Genomic DNA, 24,245 nt, shown 5'->3' on the forward strand with positions numbered 1-24,245 from the left:
TTGCGCTGAACAACATCTTTCCAGGAAGCAACTGCCCATCATTGTCTCATAGAACAACTGGTGGATTCAAGGCTTTCCATTTACAACCCAATACTGCATCCCCAGCGGTCTCTAGTAGATGACAGTATTGTGTAAACATAGCTTCGATATGCACCTGGAAACCAAAATATGTGTGTGGAGAAACTTCTTCCAGACAGATTTGTGAGTTCTTTTGGCAGTCTGTGGGATATTCAACACTCTTCTCCAACACCACAGTTCAAGGTCATTAGGGTTTTTTTTTTCTGTTTTCTTTATTCACTGCCCATCTTTGACACCATATGAAGCAATTAAAAATATCACGACTTGCATCCGGAGCACCTTAATCAGTAAACTGACATCCTTGCTCTTTGGCACTATAAAAAGGTCCCAGCAGCTGATTTGTTTAATGCATCGTTTGATTTCTTGACTGCAGCCCTCATAGGTATTGGTGGTGGATCTATGTAAAATGTAATCGCTGACAACTCCAGTCTTTTCTTCCTCCATCTGTTACGACATTGCCTATTATAAGAATTTTTGTTGTTTTTTTTTTCTTTTACCATGCAACAAAACTTATATTAACATTTTGAACAGATTCAGTGATTACTGAAACTGGTAATTTCTGAACTTAAACTGAGAGAAAAGGCTATAGTGCAGAGAAATGCCATCATTGGGCACTTTGAATAATTAACAGCCGCCCCTCAGATGAAGGACAAGGTGCAGAGTTGACTCTTTCTGGATGTTGTAGTCACGAAGAGTGTGGACGTCTTCCAGCTGCTTGTCTGCAGAGATGAGCCTCTGCTGGTCGGGTGGGATGCCCTCTTTATCCTGGATCTTGGCCTTTACATTCTCAGTGGTATCACTGGGCTCCGCCTCCAGAGTGATGGTCTTGCCAGTTAGGGTCTTAACAAAGATTTGCATTTTGACCAGGCGGATGAATTCGTGTCACAAGGTTTTCCTCGAAAGCTCTGGAAACTTCTTTCGAATTTTTGTTTTCTTAAAACTGAGATGTAAACCATATTGAAGGCTACAGTCTTTGATGTTCTGCAGTAAGTGCTTCACGTCTTCTTCACTTTCTGTAAGCAAGGTTGTGTCATCTGCATAATACAGGTTGTTGAAGAGTCTTCCTCCAGTCCTGATGCCACGTTCTTCATTTAGTGTAGCTTCTCAAAAGATTTTCTCAGTATACAATGAATAGGTGTGGAGAAAGGCTATAACCCTACACCCCTTTTCTGACTTGAAACTGTGCAGTGTTCCCTTGCTCTGTTCCTACAACAGTCTCTTGGTCCAGGTATAGGTTTCACATGAGCCAACTTCAGTGCTGTGGGCTGCTCATTCTTTTACATTTTAACCATCATTTATTATGATCCCCCCAGTTGAATGCATTTCCCTAGTCCTACCAAACTCTTAAAATCCCAATTCCAAATTAGATGGAAGGAGGGCACCACAGGAATGCCTTAATCTTTCTGGGAACTGAGAGGTTGGAGGTTTGAGTCCACCCAGGGGCTCTTCAGAATGTACTTCGAAAGCCCAGCTTTTTAACACCCTGTGGAGCTCACTTCTGCTCTGACTCCCGGGGTCTCCATGGGTCAGGACAGATGCACCAGCAGCTGGCAGATGATTCAGAGGTCAGAGTTCCCACCAATCCGCTCACAAGCATGCCTTGTGCTAAGCTTGTCTCCGGTAAGAAATGAAGTTGATCTGACATTTGGGCCCGTCCACTGTCCACAGGCGGGAGGCCTTTCTGAGGAGATGCACGCTGGTGTTTCTGAGTAGGGCCGTCTCCTCTGCAGGTTGGGAAGGTACGTTTTCTTCTGCTGCCTGGCCTGCGTCCTGAAGCAGAGTCAGAGAGCCGCTGCCTGCAGTCCCTGCAGCCCTGGGGAGGGGGGACAGTGTGGCAAAGGTGTGTATGGGATTCTGTGACCCAAGTCTCAGCTCCACTTGAGGATTTTACACCCTCCTCCCCAACACAGCACCCCAAAAGGGTGCAGTGACTAAGACTGAGGACCCTGGCTGGTTGTGACATCAAGCTCAGCAGAGGGGCCAGTCTGCATCCCTGTGTATATAGGCAGACCTCAAGTGTACACAGGTTCAGTTCCAGACTATTGCAATAAAGCCAACCCCCCAGTCTCAGTACATACAGTTATGTTCGCCCTGCTCTGTAGTCTCTGAGGCGGATAGTCTGCAGTGGTGCATTGCTCACCAAAAGGCCACCATCTCCAGTGGCTCGAATCCATCACTGGCTCCGTGGAAGAAGGACGAGCAGCCTCCTCCCATTAAGATTTACAGGCTCAGAAACCCCAGGCAGAGTTACTGTGGATTAAACTCAAGGGTAGGTTATTTGGTTTGTTAGTGGGTCATCTGTATGAGGACCCCTGGTAGCATAGTGTGTTATGTATTGGGCTGTGGATTCCAAGGTCAGTTGTTCTAATCCACCATCTGGAAGAAAGATGAGATCATCTTTTCCTAGAAAGATTGCCATTGTTGTCGTGTGTCATCAGGTCACAGCTGACCCTCTAGTGGACTTTTGGAGGCAGTAAATCACATAGGAGGAGACTGCCCGTCCTCCTCTCATTGAACGGCTGGTGGATTAGAACTCCCTACCTTTGGGATTCCAGCACATCTTCTTAGCACCAGCTCACCAGAGTTCCACGTTTACAGTCCCAGAAACCCGGTGGAGGATCACACTGGTTTGATCAGAGTGTGGGGGTGGGGTGTTGGTAGTCTGTTAAGTGTGAACAGTGTGGTGGAAAAGTCAGAAATATTGTGAGATTTGTAAAATTATGGCAGAGACACGTGAAGTGAGCCAGTGCAGCTGTGGAAATGGTTCCTGTCCGGCTTGCTTGGTGCAGGGCTGCCATGAGCCGTCCGTGTGCTTTAAAACTAAAACACAATCAGGAGAAGCGGAACAGAGCATGATATACTTGTGTTGATCCGTGTCGTGTTCTCTGTCTCTCCTGCTGGGCCCTGAGCAGCGGGGGAGCTCAATCTCCTGGACAGTGATCTGAGCGGGGACTCCAGAGTGAAGCACACGTGGTCGCCCGGGGTCCTCCTGTACTACGGCCGGGCCGAGCTGCAGGCGTCTGACCACAGGTACGTCCTCACAGGCATGGGCACCCTCCACCAACGACAAGGTGGCATCTGCTTGCCAGAGACCACTGAGGAGGTGCGCGCCTGCACAAGAGGGGTGTGCACACGTTTGTGTGCATGAGGATGCGTGTGCGAGGAGCAAGGGTGTGTATGTCAGTACATGTGTGTGTGTGTGATCATAGGTGTGTGCGTGTGTGTCTGTGTGTAAACAAAACAAGAACAAAGGGACAAATCTGCACCCATCGCTGAGGATCAGTAATGCTAACTATTTGCTCTGTTGGGCACATGGCCTCCTCTGGGAAAACTGAGAGGTTTGATTTTTCAGATTTTCCTGAATGATGTCATTGAACAACGTGCTTCTCTGGACTTCATAATTCTGAGAGGCCCTCAGATTGATACTATGTGTCCAGTTCATTGATTTGTAATTTCACTGCCTCCTGACCTGCATGCCTGAGCATTTCACCACTTCACCAAGGGAGGAACGTTCTTAGGAGCATTTTGTTGTTATAGATACTTCTGAGTTGTTTTTTTTTCCTTTTCTAAACTAACAACTTTGTGTACAGTTAGATATAGTATAGATACAATGTATATAGTGTACAGCTCAATTTATATTTAACTATTACAATTTATTGGTCTTTATTCAGAGTATGTGACCATTAGTGCTTTACTTCTAGAACATTCTTAACACCCCAGAAGAAAGCCTGTGTGCATTGGAAGTTGCTCCCAGTCCCTTCCCAACCTGAGACTACTATAATGCCACCCTCTGGGGTCTCTCACGGGAGCTCTGTGACAGAGTCCACGGGGATTGCACAGCTGACCCAAAGGCTGAGTCTAGGCCCATCTGAATCTGCCGGCTGCTCTCTGGATAAAGGCAGGTCACCCCCTCCGTGTGTGCCGGGTGTGGCCTCAGAAACCCAGAGGCGGAACAGCTGTGAGCTGGTTATGATTGGACAGCGGTGAGAAAGAGATCAGATCTCTTCAATTCTGCAAGGTTCTTCATTTTGAAGGTTGTCACCATTGTTGTTGTTGTTGTTGTTGTTAATGTGCCGTTGAGTTGTTTGCAACTCATAGCGACCCTATGCACAACAGCCCTAAACCCTGCTCTATCCTGCGCCAACCGCACTGCCTCTGACACACCCATCCCGATTACCCCAGTCACCGAATCAATCCACCTCATAGAGGGTCTTCCCCTCCTGCGCCGTCCCTCCACCCTCCCAAGCATGATGTCCCTCTCCAAGGACCCGTCCCTCCTGGCAACATGTCCAAAGTATGTCAGACGAAGCCCCAGAATCCTTGCCTCCAAGGAGTAGCTTGGTTTAATCCTCTCCAAGATGAATCTGTTTGTTTTCCTGGCAGTCCATGGTACATTTAGTACTTTTCTCCAGCACCACAGGTCAAAGGCATCAACTCTCCTTCTGTCCTCCCTGGTCATTGTCCAGCTCTCTGATGCATAACAAGTGATTGCAAAGACCATGGCCTGTATCAGGCACACCTTATGCTATTTTATATTAATAGTACATTTAATATCATATTAGACTTAACGTTATCATTTAAGTATCTTACATAATCTTCTCTGATCTTTATAATAAAGAACTTTGTAAAAGTTTGTAAGTAGTAACATAGCACCCATCCCACCTTTCAAAATCTCCAAGTCAGCTGCACTACCTTCTGCTAAACCCTCTTCTCTATGTCAGAACAGAGCTCTGTATTCTGTTTTTCCTTATTATTAATTTTAATGAAAGTTTACAGAGGCTTTGGATTTCCAGTCATTCATTGTTGCACTTTTCTCCCTGCCCCTCCCTCCCTCCCAGCTCTCTCGTCTCTTTGAAAAGTAAAAGAAAAATTCTTTCATTGTTATACAGTCCCTCCCCCTAGGTCCACTCTACTATGCAGCCTTCATTCTGGACTCCTATTGTGACAATAATACCCAATTGTATATCCCTTTTAAACAGTTCTCTCTCTCATCTGTTTCAATGCCATATACATAATTTATCCCCTCTTTCTCAGTCTCACCCCACCTCCACTGTCAGTCCCATTTTACAACAGTGGCATTGTGCAGTATTTGTCTTTTTGTGACAGAGATATTTCACTCAGCATAATGTCCTCCAGGGCCACCCATTTTGTATAATATTTCATGATTTCTTTGTTTTTCAAAGCATACAGTAATATTCCTAATGTTTCTATTACCCCGGGTTGTGCAGGAGCTAAGTCCTTGGCTGTTACTCAAAAGTCAGTCCTTTGAATCTACTGGCCACCCTGCTGGCCTGGTGGGTAAAGAGCTGCACGGCCAGCCCCAAAGCACACAGTTCACATTCGCCAGCTGACTGGAAAGATGAGCGTCTCCTTCTGGAACTTTACAGCCTCCTCCACCCCAGGGGAGGGCCAGCTGTGAGTGGGTGGGGACCCGACAGTGCCCCACAGCGGCTGCTCTGCGGGAGGAACCTTCTGTGGCGGTTCTGTCCTGCCCTGAGGGTCGCTAGGAGCTGAAACTGGCTTCGCTGCTGCGAGGCTTTGTTTTTAATGAGTAATGTTGTTAATTATTGGTTTATTAATAATAATATTATATATTAATAATTATTAGTAATAAGAATTCTCTTATGAACAATAATTATGTGGCTGTCTCCTGCTCCCCCTAATGGAAATGGTTAAATGCATTTGTTTTTCTCCTCTCAGCAGCCTGTTAATAAACAACTTTATTAGATTTTTTTTGTTTGCAAAATCATTATCTCTGAAGAATTGCCCATCTTTTCCTTGAAATCAAGTCCTAGAATGTGATGACTAGATGAAAAAGGTGAATGTTCAATCTCAGAGGTGCATGGTTCGAATCCACCAGATACTCTGCTGGAGGAGGAACAATCTCCTCCTGTATCAGTCAGATTTGATTTGACGGTACACACACAAATAATGAAATAAAATCAAATTTAAAAAAAAAAAAGGTGAATGTTGTTGAGGCTCTTTTTTTGTTGGTGTTGTTGTTGAGGCTCTTAATACGAATTGCTGCACTGAAAAAATAAACAAAACCCTTCCAAGTCCACTCTGGTTCCTGGCAGCTCTATAACACGGAGCAGCACGGCCCCGGGGAGTTTTCAAGGCTGCTGGTTTCAGAAGCGGACTCCTCAGTGTTCTCACTGGGAGCTGTTGGTGGGTTCGAACCCTCAGCCTTTAGATTAGCATCTAAGTGCATAACTGTGGTGCACCAGGGCTTTTAATTGCTGACTCGTCCTAGGAAAGCTGGAGCCTCTGGCAGGGGGGCGTCCACACCTCCAGTGCTCTTGTTGTTGTTGTTGTTGTGTACCGTCAAGTGGGAATCGACTCATGGGGCTGTGGAATCATTTCTCAGGAAGCTGAGTCTCAACACGATAGAGGATCTTCAACGATTATTGATAATGGCAGCAGAACATGATTATCGTACCTGATGTCAGTAAAGTCTACGTAGGAAAAGTGTTGATTTCACAAATGGTGTGTTCTAAATCTTTCACAATTCTAAAAAGAAAACTTTCACTGATACTGATTTCCATAGCTAATCTTTGGTTCACTCCAGTCTTTATTTTCCTGACCTGCATCACCTTTAGATAGCAATGCTAAGATATACTGAGATTGGCTCAAGATGAAAATGGAAGCCCTCAGGACAGGGCAGCCGGCCTGGACATGTGGGAGCGGTGGGCACAGCCGTGGGTGGTCCACGTTCCTGATGACGGCAGAGCCCAGGCCCCAGCGCTGCCCACTGGCCGAGGCTGGGTGTGCTCTGTGCATGGCTGCCTTTCCTCGGGCTCACTGTCTCCATTTCCTTCTGTGCACAGACCTGTGCTGGCCATTGTGGAGGTCGAGGTGCAAGAAGTGGACGTGGACGCCCGGGAGAGAGTTTTCCAGGAGGTCTCGTCTTTCCAGGGTCCCCTGGATGCCACCGTCGTGGTCAATCTCCAGTCGCCAAGCTCAGAAGAGAGAAACGAGTTCCCGGAGGACGTGCGGGCCGAGCTCATGCAGACCTTGGGGAACTACGGGACCATCGTCCTTGTCAGGTTTGCGCGGATGATTTCCTTTACGCGCATCAGTAGGACAAGACCAGTTCCTGTAAAGTAGAGAGAAGAATGTCCCCAAGGTCCGCCTTCTCCGGACAGCTGCACCATCCCATCATCTTTTTTTTTTTTTTTTTTATATTTTATTTTATTAATTTTAATGAACATTTACAGGGATTTTGGATTTCCATTCATTCATTGTTGCACTTTTCTCCCTGCCCACCCCTCCCCCCTCAGTTCGCTCTTCTCTTTGAATAGAAAAAGAAAAATTCCTTCATATATACAATCCCCACCACCCCGAGTACACTCCACTAGGCAAACTTCATTCTGGACTCTTGTCATAACCATAATACCCAATCATATATTGCTTTTAAACTGTTCTCTCCCTCATCTGTTTCAATGCAGTAGACATCATTTATCCAGTTTTTTTCTCAGTCTCACGCCAACCCTGATGTCAGTCCCATTCTACATCATCTTTAACACCAGTCATTCCTCCTCTGCTCAGCCTTCCCGCTCCCCTGGGTCTTTCGGCTCCACAGGAGGGCCGCCAGAAACTCAATGACTCATGTGGTTGTGGATGGCGTGGGCTGGTGTGTGTGGACCCAGAGGCTGGAGAAGGAAGGGCCAAGAGCCTGCAGGCTGTGGTTGTCAACTGTCAGCTCTCAGAGCGCTTGGACCAAGTTCGATGCAATGTCCCCTGAGTTAGGAAGGATTAAACTTCCCAGAACCTTTTTCTGTGTAGAATCTCTCAGGCCCATAAACCACATCCCCCTTATGGAGAACTGATGGGTCATACCTGCCAGTAGCTGATGCTTCAAGGTGTACCCAACCCTAATCTTGCTTTCTTAACCCAACAAATATTCATGAATGAGATCCGAAGCATAGCAGAGAGACTTCCTGTTGGTATGTACCGCTGAGTCAGAACCAACCCATAGCTGACCCTCCAGTCTGTCTTAGAGGCTATGATTGAACAGGAGGAGATTGCCCATCTTTCTCCTGCAGAGCAGCTGGTGGGTTTGAACTATGTACCTTTATGTTTGCAGCCCAATTCCTTACTGCTAAGCCACCAGACCTCCTAAACAGACGAGAATTGCAAAGTGGAAGGCTGTGGCTGGAAAGCCGTATTGCTTAATTCATTGTACCACAAGAACCCACAAGCCGGCTGAGTGGTCAGGCTGGCGTGGTCTGGTGTAAAAGCCTCTCAATAACTCACATTCTCTAGGTGATGTGTGTCTTTCTGTTCCAGGATCAACCAGGGACAGATGCTGGTGACTTTTGCCGATAGTCACTCGGCTCTCAGTGTCCTGGATGTGGACGGCATGAAGGTAGGTGGCACTGATCAGCCACGGAGAGGAGGCAGATAGATCTCTGATTTTCTGTGGTTTTGTTATTTTTAAAAATACTACCTGATTTTATTTTTAGTGAAAGTGTACACAACAAATTAGGTCCCCATTTGATAACTTCTGTGCAGGTTGTACAGTGAGATTAGTAACTTTTTCAGAATGGATCAATATTTTTCTCTCTTTCATTCTGGTGGTTCTGTTTCTAGTGCTCTAGTCTCCCTAATCTTTTATTTCTCATCATTGTCTTAGAGTAATTGTTGACCATTTGGTTGCATAGAGCTGAGTGGTTGTTGGGGGTTTTTTTAACAGAGCACAGTATTCATGAGTGATATCTTTTATGTTGGGAGTGAATCTATTATTTTGCTAAAAGGTGATTTCAGGGAATAGTTTTGGTTCAACGTTTAAAGAGTGTTTCAGAGAGAAAATCTCTAAGGGAGTCCTCTCCTCTCAGTTGGTTCAGTAACTGGACATTTTAGGAGTTGGTGTTCTGTTCTACATCTTACTCTCATTCTGTCACAGATCCATCACCTTTTGTGTTGCTCATCAGAACGATCAGAGGTAGCCGGCAGAGGTAGCCGGGTACCGGGCACTGTCTAGCTCCTCTGGTCTCAGAACAGATGAGGCTGTGGCTCCTGCAGCTGCCAACATTGTAGAGAACCTTGTGATTTCTTCTCTGGGTCTTAGTTTCCTTCTTTTTTTTGTTCCTCCTGAGTAGTTGATGTGTGATGTGGAGTCGAAACTGACTCATAGCTGAGCTGCCAGCAGGTTTTCAGAGACAGTAAATTGCACAGGAGGAGGGTGTCTGTAGTTCTCCCTTGGAAGAGCTAGTGGATTCAAACTGTGTGCCTTTGGGATTGTAGCACTATTAATTACCACTCGGCCACTAGAATGTGACCACATTCTGGGCGACGAGAGACCAGTTGCCTTTTATTTGATGACTATTTTCAAGCTTCTGAGATTCCAGATACTAGGTTTTCTGTTGATTTGAAGTGGCCATGTCATCCCCTCTTGCCCTGGATTATATCGTTACATGTGGGAGGGAAGGAGCTGGGATTCTTCCCTCTGGTTGTCTGAGCTGTCCAGCCTCCAGCCCCGGCTGTATACAGAAAAAGGGAGAAAGAACAAGGTGGAGTGGACTCCTGTGCAGTGAGCACCTGCCTTCTCTTAAATCCCCTCAGGGCTGAGTTTTAATCTTTCTCTTTAGGATATGCAATTCATAGGTGGTTTCTACTTTGCTGATATCTTAGTTTTACGTTCTAATGGAAAGAAAGGCAGGAGGTGAGGATCCAACCTGTGGGTGGACTATACCAGGACTACTGGGCACCAGGACCTTCCACTGTCCTGTTGTCTTGGCAAAGCGTGATGAGGGCCTCGGCTTCTGATGTCTGTGTTGGCATGAGAAGCGCTTTGTGGTGAACGGAGTTGCTTTTACTCGCTTGTCTCCATGGTCTCTCTGCCTCTCCAGGTGAAAGGCAGGGCAGTGAAGATTAGACCCAAGACCAAGGACTGGCTCAAGGGCCTGCAGGAGGAGATCGCCCGGAAGCGGGAAAGCATGGCCACCGTGTCACCCGGCGCCAGTCCCTACCTGCTGGAAGAGAACTTCGACTTTGCCGGTCTGGACTACGAGTCTGAAGGTCAGTGCCTGTGAGGGGTCTGTGCAGGGGTCAGCAGACTGTCTGGGAGTGGACCTGAGACCGTACGGATGCCTGCTGGAGCTGCATTTCACAGTCACCATGTGTCTTACTGATTGAGGGTTTTTGGGAACCCCGCACTGAATAAGTCTTCATAGATGTTGTTGAGTGCTGTAGAGTTAGAACCGACCCATAGCTGACCCTCCAGTGGGCTTTCAGAGACAGGGAGTTGCCCGTATTTCTCCTGCAGAACAGCTGGTGGATTTGAACCACCTACCTTTGCACTGACAGCACTGTTCCTTACCACCAAGCCACCAGAGCTCCAGCTGGATCAGTTGTATAAGTCTGCATTAATAATTCATTATTCCAATAGCCTGTGCTCACTTTGTGTCTTTATGTCACATTTTGGTCATATTTTAAATGTTTTCCTAGTGTTACTATACACCCAGTGACCTACAGTATAATGTAAACGTGACTTTCAAGTAGGTGCACTGGTGGCCTAGGGATAAGGAGTTGCGCTTCTAACTCAAGGGCATGTGGTTTGAATCCACCAGCTGCTCTGCGGGAGAAAGATGGGCATTCTCCTCTCGTGGAGTTTACTGCCTCTGAAAACCCACTGGAGAGTCAGCTATGAGTCATTGCACAACACAACAACTTCCGTATGCACTGTGGAAACAGGGAATAGCTGTGTGATGCACTTGGTGTTGATACATGTAGCCTCTGAGCTCTACCTGTAATTCAAGCTTCTTGGAAGGGCTGTGTTCACAGGTAGACGAGGCTGTGTCCGAGAGTCTCTATGGGGCACAGTGACGGCAGTAGCCCTGCCTGTATCGCCTTGGCCCCTGCATCCCTAGTAACGGGATTGGTCCCACGTGGATCTGAACCAGTTGTGTGTGACCAGAACCATGGGCATCAGGTGAAACGCTTCCCACATTCACTGCCTCCTGTGATCCGCCTCCTGCCGCAGGGGAAATTCTGGATGAGGACGAGGACTACTTGGTGGGCGAGTGCCATCGGCCAGTGGTTTCCGACAGCGAGCTGCTGGGAGAGGACCTTCCGGAAGCCCCTGGCCACACAGCAGTGGTGCCTGCCAGCATGTCGCCTGCCCTCCCCAAGAAACCCCAGCAGCCTACGTATACAGGTAGGTCAGTCTTCTTCGGGCATTCAGGCATCCCCACGAGGCGTGCGGGTCCCCGTGATGGTCTTGGATGTGAACCACGCTCGGTCTGGACACGGAACTGTGCAGAGTGGCCCAGCTTCCCCACCACTCTTTTCTCTGGCTTTTGTATTTTGTGTTTTCAGAACAACCTCCAGTCCCATAAACAGCCAGCACCTCACCAATCCCCATCTGTGTTCATGTGGCCACCAGTCTGGATGGCGTTTATGTCTCTGATTGTCCCTTATTTTTTAATCCCTAAGTGGCACCTGGTATGTCTGTCCTGAGGTGCTGATGTAACGTTCTATTGACATTATTGTTGTTGTTAGATGCTGTCTAGTCAAGTATGGTTGATTAATAGCGAGCCTGTGAACACCAGACCTGAACCCTATCCTGTCCTGTGCCGTCCTTATCATCTCGGACACACTTGAGCCCATCACTGCAGTCATTGTGTCAGTCCCTCTGATGTTGAGGGGCTTCCTCTCTTTTGCCAACCCTTTACCTAAAAACAACCCCTGTGACCAAGTTGACTCCAGCCCGTGCTGGCCCCGGCATTGCAGGGTAGAAATGTTGCAGAGAGTTTTATGGAAGCAGTTCGCCAGCCCACCCTTCACTGGAGCCACTGGGCGGGTTTGAACTGCCACCCTTTAGGTTAGCAGTCAGTTGCAAACCACTTGTGCCACCAGGGCTCCCAGCATTACACGCTATTGTTGTGGTTTGGTGTCATTGAAATGGCTTGACTCGGAGTGACCCTGTACGCAGCAGGATGGAAGCCCGCCCCGTCCTGCGCCATCCTCACAGGCCGTGAGGACGGGGTGTGCTGAGACGAGGTGACGTTTCGGGTGTGGTCAGTGTGGGGCAGGGTGTCCTGGAGACGAGGTGACGTGTCGGGTGTGGTCAGTGTGGGGCAGGGTGTGCTGAGAAGAGATGTTTCCGGAAGCCCCCAGTGATGCTCACACAGCCTGATGTGGAACCTGCTTGTTGGAGCGTCAAGGTGGTTCTCTCACGTCTCCTCTGGGGGCTGCTGCCCTAGAGAAGCCACTGAAGGGACAGGTGGCTTTTTCTCTGGGGCAGAAGTCCCCCAGGCTGCAGCTGGAGGGCAGAGCTGGCTGGCACACAAAGGTTAAAGGACTTGACGGAGCAGGTGGTCGTCAGCAGCCCGGTGCCTGGTGGACGCTGAGCGTACAGCCCCACACACCCATGCAGTGTCCAGCAAACCATCAGGAGGAGGACATCTGCTCTTCACTTTCCTCCTCAGAGATACACGAGCTGAGCTGAGTGTGGAGACATATGGCCAAGCAGATCTGTTATTACCCTAATGTGATCAAACAGAAACCAGGCAATACAATTACCTGCTGGTTACACATGAAAGATTGCCAGTTCAAATCCACGCAGAGGTGCCTCAGAAAAAAATTCCCGGTGATCAATTCCAAAAGTTCACAGCCTTGAAAACCCCTTGGAGTTTAGTTCTACCCAGCACACGTGTTGTTACCGAGTGTTGCTGTTATTGTTATTGTGTGCCATCAAGTTGAAAAAGATTCACAGCTGACCCTCCAGCTGGTTTTCAGAGGCTGTAAATCTCCCAGGAGGAAATGGCCCGTCTTTCTCCTGCAGAGAAGCCTGAGCCAGAATTAACTTGATGGAAAGTGGTGTTGGAGTAATAAAACGGAAGCCCTCGCCCCGCAGCCCCCACATCCTCAAAGTCTTGGCAGAATGTGAGGACTTGGCAGTGATGGTGGACAGTGAGCTGGCTGGAGGCCTCAGTCCAGGTGCTGTCCCCTCCCCACGGCACCAGGCTGCCTGCTGGCGGGGAAGCCACCAACCCTGTCTCCCACTTTGGGGTGAGGAGTAGAACCCATCCCCCATGTGATTGGGGGTCCTCCGGGGCTCGAGTTCCAGCTGTCTCCCTGTGAGCCAGTCATGCTCATTGTTTCTGAAGGAAACACACCCCGATTGGGAAACATGCCTCTCATGTCTGAAAAAGGACAGGGGGTCACCGACTGTTCCAAGCAGGCATTGGGCCCCCCTCCCTGACTCTCTCCCATAGTCCACTTCCCTTGAGACCAGATCCCATGGCCTGTTCCACTGTCGCATGGGGTCGCCGTGAGCTGCAGCTGACTCCGTGGCCACGGAGCAGATTTGGTAGCACTCCTCGTGCCAGCAGAAGGGTGTGTCTGCTCTGGGGTGGATCTGCTCTGGGGTGGATACTGTCCACAGCAGGGCCCTGCCCTCGGACGACCCTCACTCCTGCCCCACGTGTCCTCCAGATGACGCCGAGCTGGCCGAGTTAAAGCAGGAGCTGGAAGCCGTTGGGGATTTCCGCCACCGCTCTCCAAGCAGGTCTCTGTCGGTCCCCAATAGGCCTCGGCCACCTCAGAGACCACCCCCTCCAAGTAAGCCCCCCAGCTCTCCACTCGTGATGCCTGCTGGGAATAATCGCACACTTACCCCCACACCCCACCTCTAACCTCTGGCCTCACTCGTCCCCATGCTTGCTCCTCCCCTGTCCTGCTCTGTCCCCTCGCCCTGGCATGTTGGACACTGGGTCCCCATCAGCAATCAGATGCTTCCTGAAGCAAGTCTTCATCTTCCTCCAGCTGGGTGCTTCTGGCTTGAACCTGTGCAGCCTGGGGGCTTCTCCAGGCCTCCCCATCTCTGCCAAGGGTCAGGGCTGCTACTTCTTGTTAAGGTTCCAGCCAGGCCTGACACACAAAGAGACCACACACTCCTGACCCCTCCTGTGGTGCAGGACCAGCAGCCCTCGAGGTCTTTCTCACCTGGGGCTCCCGGGGAGAGGGTCTATGCCCCCAACACCTCCTTAATATCCCGAAGGCCAAGTCAAGACATGCCTTAGATAAGTTTCTGTTTTATCTCTACTGTTCACTCCCTGCCACTCCTCAAAAAATCCAGTGTAACAGCCAGGAGTCATCTTACCAGGCTTTGCTCTCAGGACTGGGTTTCTAATGGCTCCTGTTAGCGTCAACATGTCACTCTACTGGAGTCCTTGGTGACGCAGCAGGTAAAGCACCCAGCTGCCAAGCTTCGTGCCCTCTGAACCCACCAGGTGCTGCCTGGGAGAAAGGTGGCGACTCAGCTCCTGGAAGGCCAACAACACTGGACGCTCAGGGGCTGGTCTGCTCTGTCCTGCACGGTTGCTGGGAGTTGTAAATGACTCAGCAGCAACAGGTTTGGGTTTTATTCATAGAAGGAACCATTTAAAAAAGAAAGAGAAAGCCAAGTGGTAAAGCACATGCAAGCCAAAGGTTTGGGGGTTCAAATCCTCCACACTCTGAGGGAGAAAGCTGGGGCAGTTTGCTTCCGTAAAGATTCAGTCATGGTAGGGGAGTCTGAACCAGCTCTCAGCTGACCACTAGCAGGTTTTATAAACAACAACAGAGGAGATTGCTCATCTTTCTCCCGAGGATCTTCTGATGGATTCAAAGCACCTGCGAGACATGCCCTTTGGCTTCGCAACCCCACTGTCCACAGCCTTGGCCACTAGAGATCCCTGCCATAAAGACTGCTGCTGGTGTGTGTGCCGTGGAGTCAGAGCTGACCCACAGCTGGCCATCCAGCAGGTTTTCAGAGGCTGCTGCCCATCTTTCTCCCGCAGAGAGCGGGTGGATTTGAACTGTGTCCTCTTAAGGCTGCCCCCAGAGCCTGGAAAACCCCAGGGGCTGTTCTTCTGCATCCTACAGGCTTGAATCAGAATCAGCTCCATGCCAGTGGGTTGGGTGATTTTTTAAAAAAATTCTTTTTTTATTAATCTTTAGTAGTCTATTGGAAGGAAGCTAGAAACACATCACTTTTTAAGCAATTTTTTTCTTTTTGCTTTGTTGAGTATAAACGTCATACATTATAGAAAATTTTTAAAAACAGAATAAAAATTTTAAATTCAGTTGCCCACCGAGACTTCCAGCCTTTTTCCACTCGTCTGTAGCATCACATTTACCATGATTAATTTTTACAAAATCAGGACATGCTTTGTGTGGTGATTTATTGGCAACTACAAGTATAGTTTCACATCGTTCATTCCCTTCTTTTAGGACATTTAGATTTTTTCCCCCCCTCTGTAAACATTTCTCCATTGTGGTCATAGTTACAGCAGTGTGTTTCCAGCCACGTAATAAAAGAAACAGGCATTTCCATCACATTCCAAGCTCTGTCTGTTAAACAGCTTTGTGGTCAGAGAGTGGATCTCCAGTGACTGAATAGGTGTCACTGTCTGGATCTGTAAGAGCTCTGAGTTGTGACTGCGATGCTTCTCTGAGCACCAGAGCCCCCGGGACTGTGGGGTCCAGCTTGCTGGCTGCCTGGCCTGGCTCGGCCTTTGCCCTGCAGCCCAAGGCCCCTGCTCTGCTATTCAGACTCGGCCCCTTTTGGCTTCTGCAGCTGGCTTGATGGTGAAGAAGTCGGCCTCTGACGTGTCCATCTCCTCCGGCATCCACGGGCAGTACTCAGTTTTACAGACAGCAAAGCTGCTACCGGGAGCACCGCAGCAACCAGTGAGTCCTGTGTGCGGCTGGAGGCCTCGTGGGCTGCGGGTCGGGGTCCCTCTGCTCCCTACGAATCTGCATGCCTTCCTCCCGAGCCTCAGCCTGTCTTTTACTGGGCTTGTAAAGGGCTGTGATGTGTGTAATTGGGAAAGACAGACAGCTAGAAAGAGGTGTCATATTTGATAATATAGAGGGTCTGTAAGATGAGGGGCGCCCTCGGTAAGATAGGTCACCGTACTAGCCACACAACAAACTTGAATGTACCATTGGTCACGGAGAGACTGCAGGCCGAGACCGTGCTCTGTCCTGTGGTGCCTGCGGCCCCTGGGGGTCAGTGACTGTGCAGTTGTGAGGGAGGAAGCCCAGGTGACCCCAGTGCCCAGAGGGTTGGTTTCCAACCCATCTGCTTCCCCACTGGTCCTGCCTCGGCCCCCGCTGGGCTTAGTCTAGAAGCTCTGGTCAGGGGCTCGTGGGAAGGAGCAAATGAGACTGGTCACATCACGAAGCCAAGATGCTAGTGGCTGTCAGGCCGTGCCAGTGCTGAGTCAGTGACCCTGTCCATCCCGAGTCATCCCTGCCACCTTTGCCGTGTTCTACCTCATAGCTGCGGTCATTGTGGGGACCCCCAACCCAAGGGACTCCGCTCCAGCTCGGTTACCCAGCATCCCCCTGCTGGTCAAGGGGCTCTCAAGGGCCTGTTATTTCAGAAATAAATGACAAGTCCTGCTTCTTAGACAGCCTTACCCTGGGAGCTCTGCTGACACCTTGGGCCCGGCTGGTGCTTCCACCATCACAGCGGCCCACGAGCTGCCGCAGGACAAGTTCAAGGTGGTGGTGGGAGGCTGGAAAGAGTCCTGCCTCAAATACAATCCCTGTAGGAGCAGGGACGCCACCCTGCTCCAGTTCTCGGCTGCACCGTTGGGCCCCGGACAGGGCCTGGCCCTCAGCTCTTGCTTGTCGAGGTCACTGTGATGGAAGAATTAGTGGTGAAGTAGTCCATGCATCCCTGTTCTTGTCTCCCTGGGGCAACATGCAGAGGAGGCCTCGCTGCACGTGGTGGCTGAACCCCATACGCCTCAGTTAACCTTGTTGAACCCTAACAACAGCTCACGAGGGGCCTCTGCACCTTAGAAAAAGGAACAAAGGTCATGCAGTCAGTGGTTGAAGGATTCACCTGCTAACCGAAAAGTCAGCAGTTCGAAGCTCCCAGCTTCTCCACAGACTGTTTCCATAGAGATTGAATGAAACCCTACGGGGCAGTCCTACTCTGTTCCATAGGGACACTATGAGTGGGAATCGACTCAGTGACAGTGTGTTCTCCACCATGGAGTCGCTGATTGGGGCACAAGCCTATTAAACAAAGGGTTAGAAGTTCAAGTCCACCCAAAGGCACCATGGGAGAAAGGCCAGGCAATCTACATTATCAAAAGCAGCCACTGAACACTGACACACACATAGGATTGGTGTGAGTAGAGTCAAGGCCACAGTGACTGATGGCCCTCGGTACCATTCCCTTCCCCATCTGGTGTTGGAGGACTCCTGGGACAGGCATCTCCAGGGATGTGCCTGGTAATGGAGTCTGTGTGTTCATCTGTAAGCTTCTTGTGTGCTGTGTTAACATCTGTGTTCACGTGCTTCTCTTCCTGATTCTCTCCTCAAGCCCAAAGCCAGGACCGGAATCAGTAAACCCTACAACGTCAAGCAGATCAAAACCAGCAATGCCCAGGAGGCAGAAGCAGCGATCCGGTACCTCATGGAAGCTCATGGAGGTGGGTGGCTGGGGCGGCCTCCCGGCCAAGGGGAAGTTCACGTCCTACTCAATGTCCTACTAAATACTCCAAAAAGAGCCCTTCCCCCCCCCCAAAGGTATTGCTAGATGGGAATACCATTAGCCCCAGGGAGCTCTGGTGGCTCAGGGATAGGGAATTACACTGCCATTACAAAGGTACATGGTTCAAATCCACCAGATGCTCAACAGAAAAAAGATGAGCAGTCAGTTCCCATGCAATTTACTACCTCTGAAAAGCTACTGGAGGGTCAGCTGTGGGTCAGTGCAGGGATCGTCCATAAAAACCCTTTGGGGCAGTTCTGCTCTGTCCTATATATTCAAAATGAATAGAATCGACTTGATGGCAAAGGTTTAACGGAGGAGATGGACTACTGTGCTTAAGAATTTGCCCACAAATTGAAAGGCTGAGGTTTAAACTCACCCCGCTGGGGATCTACTTCCATAAAAATCCAGCCCAGGAAACCTTATGGGGCAGTCCTGCTCTGTTACGTGGGGTCACTAAGAGGACTCAGTTTGCCAGCAAGGGGCTTGGTTCTGTTTGGTTGGGTTTTACCCCTTAGCAGCATTTTCTAAAATTCCACAACTAAGAGTCATGGTCCATTGAAAAGTCTGTATCCCAAGTTCAAGAAGTGAATCAAAACATCCAAGGACTGTGGCCCAGCACTTGAGGGCAGGAAGGGCCCTCGTGGTGCAGTGGCTAAAGCCTTTGGTACTGGGTCAGCAGTTCAGAGTCTCTGCTGACAATAAATGGAGCAGTCTGCCCTCATGAATGATGACAGCCCGTGGACCCCAGGGGGCAGTTCTGCCCCTTCAGGGTCACTACGTCCCACAATCAACCTGGTGGCAGCGGGCTTAGTTTGAGGTTTAAGGGAGAAATTGAAATAAGCAAAAAATAATTTTAACAAGGAATGCAGTAGAGGGCTCACCAGTTCCAAGTAGATCCCTTTCCAGCTACAAGGTCCGTGCTTGAAGTCACCAGCAGCACAGGGAAGTCGCCTGCTGTTGGCCGCCCTTCTCTCTGCCCCATCACAGGTTTGTTTTTTTGTCACCATACTGCCCCTCACCCATGTTAATCACAGCTCAGCCTGGAATCTTCTTGCTCAGAATCATTGTTGTTGTTGTTGTTGTTATGTGCCGTCGAATCATTAGGAACAAAAAAAAATTTTAGTAAAATACATGACAAAGGTTTATTAAGGCAATATGGCACAGGCATAGTGAAAAGTGAGCCATGCTTATAAAAAAAAAAGTGAGCATCAGAGAGTTAGACAATGACTAGGGAGGACAGAAGGAGAATTGACCCCTTTGAGCTGTGGTGCTGGAGAAGAGTATTGAATGTTCCATGGACTGCCAAGAAAACAAACAGATCCATTCTAGAGAGGGTTAAACCAGGCTGCTTCTTGGAGGCAAGGATTCTGGGGCTTCGTCTGACATACTTTGGACATGTTGTAAGGAGAGACAGGTCCTTGGAGAGGGACATCATGCTGGGGAGAGTAGAGGGACGGCGCAGGAGGGGAAGACCCTCTATGAGGTGGATTGATTCAGTGACTGGGGTAATCGGGATGGGAGTGTCAGAGGCAGTGCGGTTGGCACAGGACAGAGCAGGGTTTTGGGCTCATAGGGTCGCTATGAGTCGCAAACAACTCGACGGCACATAACAACAACAACAACGTGCAAAATAGTTAAAATGGAAAAAAAGAGGGAAGGAGGGAAAAGAGCCCCTAAAAAGGTAGGGGTAAAACCAGATGTTACAGCACCCTGTCAGCAGAAAAGGAGAGTAAGACGGGAACTAAAATTTTTGTGCTTTGTATTTATTTGTGCCAGAAAGAATCTCTTGGAGAGGGGAAGTATTTATGTTGAAAGGAAATATGCCAAAACCAAAATAAACAAAAACGAAAGAAAAGAGATAAATGAAGTATTTCAATTATAAAAAGATGTATTACAACTACAGTGACCCAATTTGCTTTCAATCAGGATGTTTAACTGATTAGGAATTCTCCAGTAACATCTAAAGAAGACACAAATTCCTTCTGATAAACCAAACCCACATCTAGTCGATTCTGACTCCTAGTCACCCTTACCCTCCATCAAATTTCTGACAGAAACTCTTTTTTTTCAAGGAGAATGTTCATCTTTCTCCCCTGGAACATCTGGTGGATCCAAACCACTGACCTCTTTGTTTGCAGCACTCTTGGTTCTTAATGCACTACACTACCACAGATCCTCACAATAAAGCTGCAATTAAATAAAATCCGGTGGATTCATAAATCAGAGCCCTGAGATCTACCTCGGGTTAACTACTTTTTCCTTGTCATCAGCTTCCATGGATATGGGTGGGTTTAGATCTGCTGTGGGATTCACATCCGTGCAGCCTACAGATGATGGTAGTGCCTCACTCTTGCTGTCCTCCACCATAATTGTCCACATTCCCCAGACCACTTTGAATGTGAATGCTGAAAGTGAATGACTACAGCCCACACGTGACACTTTACAAGATCTTCTCAAGGAAAATCTGTTTTGTCACTCAGTCACAGGATGCAGGCTGTCTGAAGTGGAAGCCTTATAGTGAACTGTCTTTCTTTCACCTCCCAGGGACCCCAGAAGAAGCCCTGAATGCCATGGCCATCAGGGACCCAGGGACCTCCAAGCCAGAGCCCAGCTCTGGGGTGGCCAAGCTGGAGTCTTACCAGGCTTCCCAGTGCCTCCCCCGGCGGCCTGCACCCAGAGTTCCAGCCATCAAGAAGCCCACCCTGAGGAGGACAGGAAAAGTAAGAATCCAGGGCACAGGCTTACTCCTGATGGTCCCAGCATTGTGTTAGGCAGTGGCTAGGACTCATGAAAACCTGGCTAACCTGCCCTTGTCTCTGTGCCCAGCTGTGAACCCACCTCTGAGGAAAATCCCGTCAGTGCTATCTCTCACCCACTCTGCTGCATCTTGGCTTAGCTGAGCAGAAACGCAAGTGTACTGTCTCCGTGTACATTCTCTCTGTGGCAGGGACAGCTTTGAGTTTGATGCTTCACAGATGTTCCGTCGGAGCCCGCAGCCAAACCATCTTGGGCTGCTCTCGCTCACGTGTCCTAGCATTCTTTATTGGTGTTCTTCCCAAGCTCCCTCATACAGGCATACTTCGGAGACAATTCTATCCAGCCGTGAAGCCAGACACACAATTTTCTTGGCTTCTCTGTGCAGGGAAGCAAAGCTTACATTGGTTACAGTTGGTTTAAGGAACTGCAGTAATAAAGTGGATTACATATGGCATTACTGATTGAAAGATCAGCAGTTCAAATCCACCAGCCACTTCACAGGGGAGCGAGGAGGCAGTGAAGATTGGTAGCCTTGGAGACCTTGAGGCTCATCATGATCAGAATGCACTTAACTAGCTTTGATTTTAGAGGGTTTTGGTGGAGAGTAGTAAGTGTGCAGTAGCATCGTGGAAAAGTTTGAAGTCTTGCAAGAATTACTAAAGCTGCTTCAGAGATAGGAAGTGGCACAGCTGTAGGGAACAGAGGACCGAGGACTGGCTTGAGGCCGACTTGCCCCAAAACCTCTCTTTGCAAAGAAAAGAAAGCAGTGCCTGCAAAGTGCCGTAAAGCAGAGTGCGGTAAACAAGGTGCCCAGCTGTCGCTTGCTGTGCTCTCCCCGCCCCCCAACACATGCTGGTCCTTGCGCATGCGCACACCTAGCTGTCAGGCGCGATCCACGTGGAGACGCAGTAACCTGGCCTTGAATCACAGGCTTGCAGCCTGGCGCGCACACATGTCGCCATCCGGGTGTCACCTGTGTAGAGACGCTGTAATCTGGCTGTGGCCAGGCCTCCCCCCTCCCCCGTAAACCCCCAAGCGCCTGTCGCCGCTTTTCTTGCAGGTTGTCTTTTGCCCTGACTCTCCAGCTTCTCCGCCTTGCTTGGTGCTCCAGAGACATGAGTTTGTCAGGACTGTGGCAGCACAGAGACTGGCACCTCTAGAGACATCTGGATCTTCTGTTTGATCTCGGGGTCTAAGTGGCAGGACATTTGGTAATCGCTGGTGTGGTCACCTGGAGCAAGCCTGCCTTGCTGTCCTTCAGCATCGGTGTCTTGCCCTCTCTCTGGTTTCATTCAGACTCTTCTCTCCTGCTCCTGTCGCTGTACTTGCTGTGTTGTTGCTTTTAAAAGCCAGGTGCAGAGGTGTATTCATTCCCCAACCTGCTAATTGGAGATGGAGTCCCCGCCTCCCCCCCACCCCGAAAACCAAAGGAAACGTGCCAGTGCTGAGCTATTGAGTCCTTAGGTGGTCCAGATGGTTAAGTGCTCTGCTGCTGTAACTAAAAGGTTGAAAGTTCAAGTCCACCTAGAGGTGCTTTTGAAGAAAGGCCTGGTGGTCTACTTTCAAACTCTCACGCCTGGAAAACCAGGAGGGCAGTTCTGTTCAAAGTCGACTCCACAGTGTCCTAGGAAGCCCAGAGAGCTGCAGTGTGTAGGGGTTTTGCTGAAGTGCCTTTGGGGAAATTCCTGTTCATCTACATTTAAATAGAAGGTCATGGAGATGATGAGACCCACTGTCCATTTCATTATAGGTCTAATGGGAGCTCCTTCACCAGAGCCTGGTGCAGCGGGCAGATTCTCAGCCTCCGCCAGAGCCTGAAAAAAGGATGCTTTCTGGGAGTAGCTTAGTAAGAGGAATGTATAAACCCTGGTAGCCTAGTAATTAGGGAGTTGCACTACCAACCCAAAGGTGTGTGGTTCAAACCAGCAAGCTGCTCCTCAGGAGAAGGATGGGAAATGTCCTCCTGTGGAATTTATAGCCTCTGGAAACCCACTGGAGGGGCAGCAGTGGGTCAGTTCTGACTCGATGGCACAAAACTACACATAACAGCAATCCTAAGGACATAGACCTCAGCTGTCAGCATGGTAATAACATAAAAAGATGACTTCAAGTTGCTGCCAGTGGCCCTGGTTTTCAAACATCCCCTCCTGTTCATGGGACTTGCTTTTCCTCCTTGGTGTGTGCATCCCCACCTTTCTCTTGTCTGGTCCCCACTTCTGGTAAACAGACATCTTGAATGCTGTGTGTGTTAGCATGCGGCTGAGCCCACCTCTGCCCCAGTGTCGTCAAGTACAGGCTTCTACTGATTCTCTGTGTCCTTCCTTCCTCCTTCAGCCCATGTCGACAGAGGAACTGTGTAAGGAGCAGACTGCTCGCTTTACAATCGGGCCGCCAGAGACCAGCGATGAACCCCCTTCTCTAACCACAGCCAGGGTCCCTCCTGTCCCCAGACCCAGAACATTTCAGCCTGGGAGAGCCTCTGAGAGAAGGCGGAGCTCCGGGAAGCCAGCATCAAGTGAAGCCCCTGCGGGGACATCACTGTGGGAGGTGCCACCCCCTGTGCCCAAGGTTCCTCCAAGGAGGAAGAAGTCAGCACCAGCCGCCTTCCACCTGCAGGCCCTGCAGAGCAACAGCCAGCTTCTCCAGGACCTCTCCTGTGGCAGCAGCCGTGAAGACTGTCCAGCCAAACCCCCACTGGACACCAGCTCACGCTACCTGCAGGCAGATTTCCTTGGCATGTCACTTGCCTCACATCCTGACACCAGCGCCACCAAGGAGCCGAAGTCAGAGTCAGCCTCCCTTCTTGGTGACTGCCAGGATCCCTTCTGGAACCTTCCCCAACATGCTCAAATGCTGGACTGTGCCTGGCTTTCTAAGAGTTCTGACCCATTAGACCCGGGAACCAGGGGCTTTGAGAGGGCCTGTGCAGGCCCACCATTAGCTAGTGCTTCAGCTGCAGAGGTGGGGCCACAGCCAGCAGACCACCAGCAGAAGGACAGGAGACACTGGGTGACACTCAGTGACAAAGACAAGAAGACAGCTTTGGAGTTGTTTGATCCGCTGGCGAAAACGTGACCTTGACCGCGGGCTTCTCCAGCTGCTTCCTGCAGGAGGTGCTGTCTCCTCTCCGTGGAAAGCACTTTCCAAAAAAATACCCTCTGTCCCTCAAACCCCTCCGTCTAAAGAGACCATTATCCAAAGGCACACCGAGAGAAAATGTAGACCTTCTGTCACCACTATGTACTCTACAGAATGTCTCTACTCAATAAGATTATTGTTCAGCCACCAAAGTATGGTTTTTCTCAAGACTTACACATTTTACGTTGTCTCTCAGGGGTTTGGGAAACCCCTGCCAGATTCCATGTGTGGATGTTAGGAAAGGGAACCTCCCTGGCATGTATAGGAGGGGCTCCCTCAGTGGACTTGTTCCATTTACCTGCTTATGTGGTGGGGTTTAGTTTTAATTCTGTTTGTACTTTACAGATGTGGAATAATATTTTGGTAATCCACCTGACGATTGATGCATAACATTTGTTGCTTTAAAAGGTAGTAAGGGACCAGACATAGCTGTGCCCAGGCCACTTACAGCAGGTTGGGAAACAAAATCAAAATTGTAAGCAGGGGGCAGGTCAGCCAGAAGACTTGACAGAAGACATTCCAGTGGGCTCCTGTGTTGAGCTCTGGGCTCGCGTGTGAGGTCTGACTGTGTGTGGTCCTGTGGAAGGTGGCATCATGCATGGTGTTAATTCTGAAGCATATGTGGTTGGTTTAACCTCAGCTTAAACTGGTGAAGGACTCTTGAGGCATGCTTTAGGTACTTTCCACCATTCACGTTACTGCTCTGCCTTAGAGGTCATCTACTCTACACATTGCTACCATGCCATAGACACTGCCTACACTAAGCATT

General features: G+C 49.5%; 1 protein-coding gene across 1 annotated transcript in view; it reads left to right on the top strand.

The window, feature by feature from the left end:
- The window catches only part of SYNJ2 (synaptojanin 2), a 162,868-nt gene extending 139,455 nt beyond the window's left edge, over positions 1-23,413 (top strand). Inside the window, exons 20-29 of the mRNA XM_006882758.1 lie at positions 2,991-3,108; positions 6,906-7,124; positions 8,368-8,446; positions 9,930-10,098; positions 11,063-11,236; positions 13,519-13,644; positions 15,644-15,756; positions 17,408-17,516; positions 20,126-20,301; positions 22,673-23,413. Of these exons, the coding sequence (XP_006882820.1) occupies positions 2,991-3,108; positions 6,906-7,124; positions 8,368-8,446; positions 9,930-10,098; positions 11,063-11,236; positions 13,519-13,644; positions 15,644-15,756; positions 17,408-17,516; positions 20,126-20,301; positions 22,673-23,413 (2,024 nt within the window). The remainder of the gene's footprint in view (positions 1-2,990; positions 3,109-6,905; positions 7,125-8,367; positions 8,447-9,929; positions 10,099-11,062; positions 11,237-13,518; positions 13,645-15,643; positions 15,757-17,407; positions 17,517-20,125; positions 20,302-22,672) is intronic.
- Positions 23,414-24,245: the final 832 nt, after the last annotated feature.

The sequence above is a fragment of the Elephantulus edwardii genome, unplaced genomic scaffold, assembly GCF_000299155.1.
Source record: "Elephantulus edwardii isolate Elephantulus edwardi_28Jun2011 unplaced genomic scaffold, EleEdw1.0 scaffold00024, whole genome shotgun sequence".
NCBI classification, from domain to species: domain Eukaryota; kingdom Metazoa; phylum Chordata; class Mammalia; order Macroscelidea; family Macroscelididae; genus Elephantulus; species Elephantulus edwardii.